Here is a 12,700-nt window from a genome sequence, read left to right on the forward strand (position 1 = left end):
AGCAACTCAGTTTATTTAGTTAGCTCCAAACTGTCAGTGAATGATGATTTTTCAGATAGGCCACTTATGTTTCAGTAAACAAACGCACACGCCAAGAACAGTACTCCAAAGTCAGGGATATTCAGCACTTACAGTTCAAGCCAAATCAAGGATTTTTTGGGGAAGTTTCTCAAAAAACAATCACCTCTAAGCAGCAGACCATCAGCATCACAAACTCCATTAACAATCAGCCAAAGGTTACTAGAATGTCACAACACACTCAAACTTCAAACACAAGCTGCAAAGACAGTTTCATAAAAACAAAGTTTTAAGAGTGTGACCGTAAACGTGTAAATTACCTAAGGGTACAAGGCATACTTTGAAGAACAGCAGCAGGATTCATTCTGTGAACTAAATTTGGAGGTTCTAAAACTGACCCAAAGCCACAAATTCTTGCTCTGCTGTTTTACCTTTGACAGCCTTCACTCAAGAAGAAGAAATTTTCCAATTCAGAAATGGAAGACTAACATTCCAGATTTTGTATTTATTTATACCAACACTTAGGAAGAATTTTAGACTTAATCACTCTCATGTAGTGTTTCTGTACTTACCACTGCTCCACCATTTCTTGCCATTAATCACATAACTATTTCCATCTCGCTCAATGCTGCATTGCATATTGGTGGCATCACTTGAAGCCACATCAGGTTCTGTGTTAAAGAACAAAACAACACACACACCATTGCATTAAATATACAGGCTGTAGAACTACCACCACAAATATATGGATCTAGATATACTCTAAAAACAGCGTCACTGTTCAGCTCCCAGTAGGAAAAGCCGTTTTCAGTACCTCACTCTACTGTGGAGAAAGACTTTCTATTTTCTGATGACATGTTACTCATAGCCAACTTAAACTTGCTGATTTCTGAACTCAGACTTCCCTTTATAGTAAACAGACTTCTTTCCCTGACGTTTTTAAATCCTTCCTCCCCCAAGTCTACTTGTAGATAACAGTCATCTCTCTCAGCCTTTGTTCTCCTAGGCTTTTCTCAAATGAAAATAAAGAAACTTCAATTACTTTTCTGATGGATTATGAAATAAAGTTGCCAAGAAAAGCATCACCAGTGATCATCTGCAACAGGGAAGGCCATTATCTTTCAAGTGAAACAATCTTCTCCCATTTGGCGAACACAATGACACCTGGCTCTGAAAGGCCAAGTTGTCTTAGCTCCTGCTGATGCAGGAAGATCAAGATTTTGACATCACATATTCAAAAGCTACGTTCCTAAATGAAGGGCCCAGCTTTCCAAAGATGCCACAAGCTTTGAAGAGCAAAAATGAATATAATGCTGAGCTACAGACATAAAGCAAGTGCATGATACGATCTGCGAGTCACCTTCAGGTTATGTCTTAAAATCTCTATGATTTACTGCAAAACGTCAATACTTCTCAAAATCATCATACTTGTGCCTGTGTTTCTAGAGAACCCAAAAACACATTATAAAACCAGGATTAAATTCTACTCTAAGTCTGGTTCATACAATAAAATACATTTTACTACTACCAAAAATAAACTGAAAACATAAGGAAATTGTAATATGGCAGAACATGGGAGGGGCAGCAAGGTTGTTTCACTTTGCACTCACACCTTAGAGGTGATTTCATATTCAAAGACATTCACAGATATCGTGGCAATTTCTGTATTAATTCTCAGAATGGTTTGTGTTGGAAGGGACCTCAAAGATCACCTAATTCCAACCCCTCCACTGTGGGCAGGGCTGCCAACCACTAAGTCAGGCACTAGATCAAGGTTGCATTCTTTAACATGTAACAACTTACGATTTCATACTTCTTGCATACGTCATCGTAAAATTTCTGTCAGCTGCCTCTCATTTTCTTCTGGAATAAAAACTCACCTGTCATGCAGAAGCAAGAACTAATCGTCCCTTCTAGAAGGGGCTCCAGCCACTCTTTCTTTTGCTCTTCAGTCCCATACATGTGCAGGACCTCCATGTTTCCAGTGTCTGTGAGAAACGAGCGGTTACGTTTATTTCTTGAGACACACAAATGGTAAGGCATTAGACGCCCAGTGTTTTTCATGCTCTCAGTGCCATAGTTAAGGCACAGTGTTTGCTAACCAGGTGCCTGACAGTTGAAAACCTCAGGAGCAAAGAAGCGCTTCCCCGTTTCCTCAGCTATTAGCGCATAGTCAAGCTGGCTGAGACCGCTGACAGCTGGGAGAAAAAGATTCCACAGACCTTCTGCTTTGGCCATTTCCTGTTCAGAGAATCAGCAGGGAAAAACATTAGCAATACATCTTCAAACAGCAATGAAATCCTGGCTCGCTGACCATTTTCTTCCTTCCTATGTCTAACACACTGTCCAACATATCTGATGGCTTTCCTCAGCAGCTATTTTCAGCGGGTACAGCTTTGAGTTAAAATTCAGATGTCCACCTCACAGGACTCATGCCTGCTTTTCTCCTCTCTCATTTGTATCTCGCAATTCCTTTTGCACACTTTCTTCTTTTCCTTTCGCTTCCTCACTGTTTCTTTCCACACAGATGGGATAACTTCTCCAGCAGCATACACCAAAGTTTCTTAAGGTCCGTGTCAGTGCTTTTGCTGCTAGAGCACTCAAGAATATTTACTGTCCCATACCTTCAGTCTCTCAAGCACCGGCGGTTTCTTCCATTTTTCCTCGGTATTTCCATGTTTAGCATAGTATTCTGCTATTTCCTAAGAAAAATAATTTAAAAGTTTGTTTAAATCTGCAACACCTATAACATAAACAAGTTCAGTTTTCTTTTCTACCCCTACGCCTCAATGTACCGGTATGAAATATTCAGCACAACTTTTTATTATACAGTTGGTTTCATTAGAAAGTTTAAAAATTGCAATCATTTCATTTTGCAAGACTTAAAAACGCATCATGGAGATGACCCCAATCATCAGGATGTTTTTGCATACATGGAAATGGTTTGAAGTCATTTAACATGTGTGCTGACGACAGTAGAAGGTCAGTGTTTTCTGACAATAGGTACAACTGTTGACCAACAGTACTACACGAGAGGAATGAACCCACAATTAAAACCACAAATAAAAGCCTAACGTGCTGACTCCTAAACATGTGGTTTCTCATCAAAAAAATTCAGATATTTTAACTCGTTTATCTTTTTTTTTTTTATATGAAATAATACACTGGGAACTGTTTAGCAGATTATCTCAACAGTCATTCTGAGCATCAACATTTAGTTACTAAGTAAAACTACATATTAGTAATCCTAGTATTTTCCCAAGTACGTTCTGGAAATGTAGAACATTCCTTCAAAAGTGCCCTAGAACTTGTTCTAGAACAAATAAATTATCATCTAACAAATTCAAAAGCAGAATTTACAAGTCCTGACTCACATTTCCTGTTACCAGAAATAATTTACAAGACCAGCTCTACTCATCTGCCAAGCTTTTGTGGTTATTTGTGGTTCATTTGATTTTAATCAAGTGCACATAATTATTCTGAAGATTCCTCAGGTAATTCAAAATTAGTCACAGACAGACTTTTGGGAAACTCTGATATAAAGAATTTCAAGTGTTAGACAGTCTGTCCCGATTTTGCTTTTTTCTTGGAACTGAAAAGCAAATTAGCTCGTAAGAGAAAGGGAGACAAAAAACCATACAGGATTTAGAACATATGAGATTGAATATCGTCAGTGAGCTCCCTAAAGAAAAGGAACACAACACCTGTATGTCTGTACAATGCTGGAAATTAGCATCCCTGCATGAGTATGCAAGACTTTATGGTTTTTGTTAAAGGTATTTTGTAAAATACCTTTAAAAATCATTTTGGTTTTGTTGGTTTTTCAGTACTTCTTAAACTTTAAAAAGTAAAAAAGTTTTTAAAGTAACTTTTCAATGCATAAACGCTTTATATCTGCAAAAAATATCATGCAGATCATTAATGATTTCTGCTAATATTTCACAATACCACAAACATCACTGCATGAAAAACAAAACTGTTCTTGGAAGAAAAACAAAAAAAAGAAAAAGAAAATACAGGAGGACATGAGTTCAATACATAGTTTTACATTTTTATAACCTCTGCTCATAAAATACTTGTTTATAAATAGGTTTACAAAAAGCTTTTACCTTCTCAGCTGGATATATGTGCTGCTTCATGAACTGCTTTATCTTCAGCAGCATTTCTTGGCCTTTCCTGCTTTGATAGAACAACTCTCCAGAAGCACTGTGTTGCATGCTGCTGAAAGACAATCTAAAGAACATCCAGTGCAATAAGTAAGATCAGATTTCCCCCTCATAATGCTATAAGCTGCCTTATACAGACATTTAAATAAGTGAAGCCATAAGTTTTGCCTCACCTTTGGCAGTAGTTTAAACCAATGTTACCTTTTTGAGAGCTCTAATCCTTTTTCTGCTAAAGGCTTCACCATCTTAGCAAATTCATGGCTATTCTCTGCAGAAGCATTTCCAAGGAGGTATCTAGCATATACACCCTACAACCAAAAAGAAAGGCATAAATGGTATAATTGTGTATTTAAAAATATCTCTTTTAGATTGGTGAATTCTTCAGCTATGAAGTTACGCTTAAATATACAGATTCTTAATTGGGAAAAAAAACAGCACTCAGATGGATTTTAGTGGGATATGTTGATTCTGTTTTTGGTGTATTTCTGATATACTAGAGAGGAATAGAGAGAGTTGGACAAGAACAAAAAAAAAAAAAACCAACCCAAGACAGAGTTGTTAAAAACCCTGAAGAAAATAATCAAAAATTACTAAAGCAAAGAGAGTGTATGTGTATTGGATACTATACACAAGCCCACTTGGTCCCTTCAGCTAACAGACAGCAACACACACGTTGTTATTCACAACTACATTAACTAGACGCGTATACATTCCTACTCCAAATTACTAAGAGGTAGCTCATAACACATTTGGTAACCTTATCTTAGGCTGCAACTCAAAAATATACTCCTGCCCTACAATGGCTGAATATCTCATGTAACGTACTTCATGCTGCAAGAATTCTATCCTAGAGTTAACAGTCTTAAGCATCTAAAAGATACTGCTTCTAAAGGGAGAAACTGAAATATCTTCCCCATTATTGTACAACAATAGTTCACCATTTGAACAGCTGTACCAACATACACATAATCATAATAAAAATGTGACGTTTCAGAAAATCTGAGTATTACCTGGGATATCCCTGCCATTTTAAAGTATGACAAAGCAAGAAAAAAATTCAAGTTGGGGATTGTAGTGCTAATACCCCGGCAGCGGCAGTAAATAGAAATCAGTTCTTCAAATGAGGGATTTTCTACAAAAAAAAAAAATATATATATATTTTAGAATACTTGAGGTTTCCTAGGATTTCTTTACCTCATCCTTCAAACATTTGAGTCATTTTGTTAATACAGCAAAAACCATAATGTATCATTCCTCACATGCTCAGATACGGAGATTGAAAAGGAAATAAGTGTTGCAAGAATTCCAGATAAACTCCCTTCCTGAGTTCCACTTCAGACAGGAAATCAGTTGCACCACAGTTTTATTTTGTTTCAGGTTTTAAATAAGCATCACCAATTCATATTTAAATTTTAGTTTTCCCCCATTATCTCTAATAAATGCCCAAAATAACCCTTCGTAGAATAATGTACTGTGGCAAACCCACATCCTATAAAAACAGAACTACCTTAAAACTATCAGCACATCTTCTACAATGAAGAAAACTACAGAAAAGCTCTTATCCAAGTGCAAAATGATGTACTTATTAACTTTTTACTGTTGTTTATAAAAGTAACATAACAAATAGAAATCAACCATAGAATTCAGTTTGAGAAAAGGATTATAACTTCATACCTATGGTGTCTTTGAAATTGAAGACAGATCCTTGACCTAAGCCCTTCAGAGATGCAGGCCAAAAGTAGAACTGAGTAGCATATGCCAAATCTGCTAGAGGATGACCGGTGGTTGAAAGTTCCCAGTCCAGCACTGCCAAAACACGAGCCTTAAATAAAAAATAAAAACCTCAAGTGAATGATAAGAATGACAGATCTGCAGATGAACAACAGACTTAGTATCCAGGAGCTTTATTGCAGTACTATGTGCTTAAAATTAAAAACATGCACTGTAGCTGTTTACAGCAAAAGCAATTTCATTTAGCAATACGTAAGGATCTGCAAAAAATTAACATTTACGTAGTGGCAGAAAACTACACCTTTTTCTACTGAAAATCTCCTTCAGATTCTACATTTTCGAGTAACATTCTTTCTGTCAGAAACTTCTAAACTGTTCTAGTCAAAGAGTTATGAAATAAAATATTCTGAAGAACCACAGTACTGATTTTTTTTGTTTGTTTCCAGTCCTGTTGCATGCATTAAAAACCACCACAATTTCTTGTTATATTTTGCACTGATTAAAACTTACATAGGAAATTGAGTTTCTTAAACAAGACAGTCAGTTACTGTCCAGATGGTGACAGGCATCTCCACTGCAAGTGTCCTTGCTACAGTGTGCTCAGCTACATCAGTGAAGACTCCCCAAGGAAACATTCTGATCAATTCTTACAATCCAGCTGGCCTGTTACCTTACATAACCCCTCCAGCCAACTCACAATCCACTGCTATCACGTACAAAAAGAACTTCCTACATGGCCATTCCTGCATACAAAGGTACAGTTTCAACAGATTCTTTAAGATGATCTCTATATAGCTTGGTCCAACTCTTTCAAATACAGCAGGAACTGCTGGGAGAGTCCCCAGGACTGACTGCTTGAGCACAGAGTCCAGCAATCAGCACATTTAAGCCTGCAATCAGCATCTATCAGCTGATCTATGCACAACAGTGTGAATCTCTGGGATCTGTGGCTTTTTCGTGAAGGGGGCCAGAAATTCAGTCCGTCTCCTTGCGTCAAGTCAACCTCTTCTGAGACTCCTGGGCCACTCAGGGAACAGATGACAAAGTAAACCGAGAACGCACACATGCACAACTCCAATATCCAGCTACACTACAACTATCACTGCACTGCAGACTTGAATTCCATCTTTATAATCACAACTGTAAGTTAAATTCTATAGATTTTGACAAAAAATTGCTTATCATTTCACATCCCGGCAGCTCTAGGAGAAAAGAAAGCAGAAGTATATTACAGAAATTATTTTACTGCTAAGAATAATACAGATGCTTTGCTCCTGATCATAACCAGACATCAGAAACAGATCCTACACTGAAAGTACAGTGATCTGTAGGGTAAAACAGAATAGATTCAGAATTAATTCTAGAACTGTTTGATACTACTTGTTTTGTTATGCTGATTAGTAAAAAAACCTACCACAACAACAACAAACCACCTCAGGATGCATATACTCTGATGTAAAACAAGGTTAACTTCTGCATTCCAGATGCTGAGGCTCCTTGAGATGATAAATGTTGCTTTTAAAATCATTTTCTCTAGAGCTTTAAGGGGCAATTTCTCCATCAATCAAATCCATCTACTGAGAAGACCAGTATGTCCAAATCCCTACCTATATTCCGCATTGCAGAGTCTCAGTCACAAATCTCAGGCAAATCCTCTGCTCACAACACAGCAAATAACTAGTGACAGGACGAGGGGGAATGGCCTCAAGTTGCACCAGGGGAGATTCAGGCTGGATGTTAGGAAATACTACTTTTCTGAAAGAGTGGTCAGGCGCTGGAATGGGCTGCCCAGGGAGGTGGTGGAGTCACCGTCCCTGGCGGTGTTCAGGGAACATTTAGATGTTGTATTGAGAGACATGGTTTAGTGGGGTTATTGGTGGTAGGTGGATGGTTGGACTGGATGATCTTGTAGGTCTTTACCAACCTTGCTGATTCTATGGTTCTACATACACTTCATAAGGAAGCAGCTTTGGCAGATTTCTTCCTTTGCTTCCATTGGTACCACATAACTTACAAAAGCCATGGCAGTTAATCGAAGCCTTATCACAGATTTTAACAGGCTTTGGATCAGGTGCTAATGTACTTTAATGAAGTGAGCCTTCAGTATGTCCTTAAGCTGCACTGAATTCAGTAGGATTTATGCATAGAAAACATTTTGTTTCTGGACTTTTAAGTAGGGACTGGAGATGGTGAATGGTTTGAGTAACCCGCTCCTGCAGTGAAAAGTAGTACTATCCTAGGTACAGAAATATCTTACACAGTAACCTCACATGAATGAAAGCCAAGAGAATGAATAGCTTGATATCCATGTGCACTTCTACACAATGTTCACACTCATGTAGAGCAAATCATGACTAGAACAACCCTGTGAATGTCCCATAACACGTACAAACAAATGGAGAACTACAAAGTACTAAAAGGACAAATACATTTCAAATACCTCTGTTGGGTGAAAAATGATGTTTTCTATTCTAAAGTCCCCATGAATTAGGGCTTCTTCATTATCATCAGGCGGCAAGTTGTTTGCTAACCACTCAGCTAGCTCGTTCATGGCAGGAATATCTGTATGAGCAGCTGCATCATACTGTCTTTTCCAAGTTGATACCTGAAAAAATAGAAACACTTCAAGAGTGCTACAGAATGTACTTGAATGTAGCAGTAACTTTATACCCTGCACCAATTCTTAACTAACTGAAGATGTCTAATTGCTAAAACACGATGGTTACTTTTACAAGTCATCTAAAATTAATAAATTAGCTTGCAAATCAAATCATTAAAGACCTGACGAAACGAGAGAATTTTTCCAAGAGCTGTACCTGTCTTCTGCAGTATCCTGGTCCTCTGCCATATCCTTGGAGACCCAATGACCGCAAGTCAAAGGAGTGCAACTGAGCCAAAGTTTCTATCATTGCGAGATACAAAGCAGAACGCTCCGCTGGGCCCACCTCAGGCAGTGAGGCGTCTCGGAAGATGCGACCCTAGAACCATTGGAAATCAGATATTTGGTGGGACGTAGGCATAGATGAAGAGAAGTTAAAGTTAGATGTTTCGGTAGCTAAAATGAATGCAGTGAGCCAATATTTCCTATACAATCAAAAATCCCTTCCTCATTTGTTTTATTCTTTGGCCATGACAGATGAAGGGCATAACTCAACTCTCTTCTTTCCTTAATACAATTCAGTTAATACATCAAATACACTTATTTCACAGCCCATGATCTTCCCACTTTCCTTTCTTTTTTGTATGCACTATTGTTTTATACAATTAGAAATCCTTAGAATGCTTTTCCTCAGATCTCAAATTTCAGTCTGCAAGTATCCCAGAACACTCAAGATACAACTGAATATTTTCACAGCCCCATTTCTCAGGGCTTCAGTGCTCCATAGAGTCTGAATTTCACAAAACCCTGCACTACGTGTTAGCACACATCACAACTTGTCAAACAAGCATAGCCACATGGAGGAGGATATGATGAAAGAGGCCTAAACTCAAATCCTCCTCCCATAAGAACAACAGAAAGAAAAAAAGAACGGTACAGAAGACTTAAACTCAGAATCAACCAAGTCCATCAGAAACAGTATCAACTCAGCCACAGCACACTTAAAGTGAAGGACAGCAGAGCTATGCTATGTTCTTTCTCAAAGTTGTGCTTGAGTTGGAATCCTGCTTGCTTTTAAAGAAAAATGCGACTGTACACAGATTACTGTTTTCAGTAACAGATGGGTTGCATTTGTTCCAACAATCCAGTATAACTTTAGAGCCTGACTGTTCTGTCTGAGTTACGGGTACGCTTTCCACAGTAGCAACATGGAGACATTTCACTACATTCTTCTGACAGCATCAAGAAGTTAAATAATGAGCTATGTATTTTGACAAAGCTGGAAATAAGCTCTGGAGAACCTGAAATCAGTAAGAATCTCTGACAGTTAGCATTTCTTAAAAATATGATCAGATTATTCATATTGGTATGTCTTGGTACATAGTTGCACATACCAAACTTACAAAACTTAGTAAGAACTGGATAAGACTCTAATAAGTTTTAGACGCTTAAAATCTGCTTGTAGTAGGGAGAAGAAAGAAATCTCTCAGACTGGCTGACCAACCTGCACGTGCTGCATCACATAAAATTCAGTTCCAATGACAGAAACGTCACCGCAGTACAACAGGGGTTGAGGGACTGGAAATCCAGCTGAAAATAAGGCTTTCTGCACACGATATTCTCTGTCAACCTGAAGAAGACACAGAAAATTAGGTTCAGTGAAAAACTCCTAAACATAAATCGTTATCTTACTGAGTACAGTTAATGAAAATCTATCCCCTTTAACATTTAATCAAATGTACAGCATAGAAAACTGGAAATGATTCAAGTAATTCACTGCATTTTTAGACACCTTCAACTGAAATAGTCTGCATCATCATGTACAAGAAGAACTTAGTCCACCTGCAATACAAAGTGTTTGGAGCTTGCTGAGGAACGTTACTTACCTTGTGGGCTTTAGGTAAAAGGGGACCATGGGGCTTCTTCCTGAGCACGTAGGCCTGCACACCCTTCTGAAGATAAAAGGTTGGATTTGACTGTCCTGAGCTACAAGGAGAAAGATTGTAATTACTTACTAGACAGATGCAAATTTGCAAGTTTTAATGGAAATGGTGCAAGGTTCACTGTGACAAAGCCTGAACAAAATGGCAAGACACAGAAAATGTTTTTTCCTCAAGTCTTGTTTCAAATATAGTCTTACAAAGATGCAAGCAATAGCCTACAAAATCAGGAGTCAGAGGCTGTATTGCTACACCTAACATAAAAATATCTTCTTTCACTGCAGAGTAGTCAAAGATACTCAATTTGTTCTCCTGTGAAATGGGGATAGCATTTGCCTCTTCACCCTAAAGAGACAACATTAAAGTGATCAAGTTTTCAAGCAAAATTCACACTAGCCCATGACTATATTTTTCCTTGGTGAGCTATATTTTGAACAGTGTAAGCTGAGAGAAAGCTTTTTAAACAACTGATGAATTCTAGTACCAAACCCCCTCATGTTCAGGCCTGGCCATCTATTCACAAAATATGCTGCTCTTAGGGGACTGCCTATAGCAACTGTTACATTTTAAAGAATAAATGCTGCAGTGACAAAGAATCCTAGAAAGTACATGCTTCTTCGCGTGCCTACTTAAGAGAACTACCTACTTAAACCCTTCATGACACACTGCCTGTCATATCCCAGTCAAGCTCATTGATGGCTATCTTCCTCAAAAACTTGAGCTCACCCACATGTTACTCTCTCCTCATTCTTCATCATTTTTAAGACCTATACTTAAGACCTTATTCCTGTCCAATCCTGTCCAGTCTGGAAAAAATCAATATCAAGCAGACACTTGCCCTCGTGCTTCTCAGGACTTCCCTCCCTCTGGGGAGGGACTTTTTATAAGGGCTTGTAGCAACAGAATGAGGGGAAATGATTTTAAACTGGAAGAAGGTAGATTTAGACTAGATATTAGGAAGAAATTCTTTACTGAGAGGGTGGTGAGACACTGGAACAGGTTCCCCAGTGAGGTTGTGGATGCCCCCTCCCTGGAAGCATTCCAGGCCAGGCTGAACTGGGCTGTGAGCAACCTGGTCTAGAGGGAGGTATCTCTGCCTAGAGCAGGGGCTTGGAATTAGATGATCTTAAAGGTCCCTTCCAACCCAAACCGTTCTATGATTCTATGATTCCTGTTCCCCCTCAGCCAGTTAGGGCGTAGGCTGTAATAAAGCTTAACAGGTATATCGTACAGACAGGTACTCTGCCTGGCACAAAATGGATTCAGACTGGCTGAAGCCTCTAGGAGCAACAAGACAAATAAAACAGTAACAACGTAAACACTAGAGATCTTTCAGAATTTTTTTTCTATTCGCTGCTCTCAGGAGGCCCCTCTTGGATGGAAGCACATATGAGGACTGGGGTAGAACTGAGGATTTGATAGACGTTTTACATTTGCATGAGAAGACAACAAAAAACTGCCTACCAAGTTCTGACTGAGTTCTGGAGCCTACAGAGTGACACTCACGGCTGCAACCCACCGCTCTCAGCACGGTGTCAAGCATTTGCCTACTTGGCTATAAGCCCACGGCTTTACAATCGATTTATTACGCCACCGATACACTCCTGAGCGTTTTTATTTGCCGAGCACTTAAAGAGCAATCAGATAAACCACAATTCACGAGCAAGTGACAAACAACAACGCGACAACACGCGTGCTCTGCACCGCGGAGGGGTCAGGCGTGTTCCCTGAGCTCGGAGGAAAGTCCACCAGCACCGCCAGGCTGCGTTCCATCTGTGCGAAAGGTCCCCGCAGCAAACTCGGCCTTCCCCAGGTGAATTGTTTGGGCAGCAGGCAGGCAGGCAGGCCGCCCGCCGGGAACCACAACCGCCACGCACCTCTGGCTCCGAGCCGCCCTCCCCACCCCTCAGCCGGGCACCGCGGCTCGGCGCACCACACGGCTGTCGAGGGCCTACGAGCGGCCCCTCTCACCTGTACTGCCTGACGGACAGAGCTCCCGCGGGCTGCTGGGGGAAGCCGGGCAGGCAGCGGCACAGGTACCGCTCCAGGCTGCCCTGGTCGAAGCGGTGTTGCGGCCGCACCTCACTGGTGCCCGGCTCCGCCGCCATCCCCGCGCTGCGCCGGTGGCGTACGGCCCACACCCGCCCGCTGTGTCGCTACACCTCCTACGGAGCCGCCCACAGCAGCGATACGCTCCTTGCGGAGCCGCCCCTTCCGGCGTCGCCGCGGCAACAGCAGGCTGCTTG

The 12,700-nt window shown here is 40.1% G+C and overlaps 1 protein-coding gene across 1 annotated transcript in view; it reads right to left on the bottom strand.

The window, feature by feature from the left end:
• ACAD11 (acyl-CoA dehydrogenase family member 11) overlaps positions 1-12,689 on the bottom strand; it is a 29,469-nt gene extending 16,780 nt beyond the window's left edge. The window contains exons 1-13 of the mRNA XM_021387682.1: positions 12,426-12,689; positions 10,401-10,500; positions 10,019-10,144; positions 8,732-8,893; positions 8,356-8,520; positions 5,859-6,006; positions 5,195-5,316; positions 4,386-4,492; positions 4,128-4,251; positions 2,643-2,720; positions 2,121-2,259; positions 1,899-2,006; positions 591-689 (exon numbers count right to left, since the gene is read on the bottom strand). Of these exons, the coding sequence (XP_021243357.1) occupies positions 591-689; positions 1,899-2,006; positions 2,121-2,259; positions 2,643-2,720; positions 4,128-4,251; positions 4,386-4,492; positions 5,195-5,316; positions 5,859-6,006; positions 8,356-8,520; positions 8,732-8,893; positions 10,019-10,144; positions 10,401-10,500; positions 12,426-12,562 (1,615 nt within the window). The 5' untranslated portion in view covers positions 12,563-12,689. The remainder of the gene's footprint in view (positions 1-590; positions 690-1,898; positions 2,007-2,120; positions 2,260-2,642; positions 2,721-4,127; positions 4,252-4,385; positions 4,493-5,194; positions 5,317-5,858; positions 6,007-8,355; positions 8,521-8,731; positions 8,894-10,018; positions 10,145-10,400; positions 10,501-12,425) is intronic.

This window comes from Numida meleagris, chromosome 2, assembly GCF_002078875.1.
Source record: "Numida meleagris isolate 19003 breed g44 Domestic line chromosome 2, NumMel1.0, whole genome shotgun sequence".
Taxonomy (NCBI): domain Eukaryota; kingdom Metazoa; phylum Chordata; class Aves; order Galliformes; family Numididae; genus Numida; species Numida meleagris.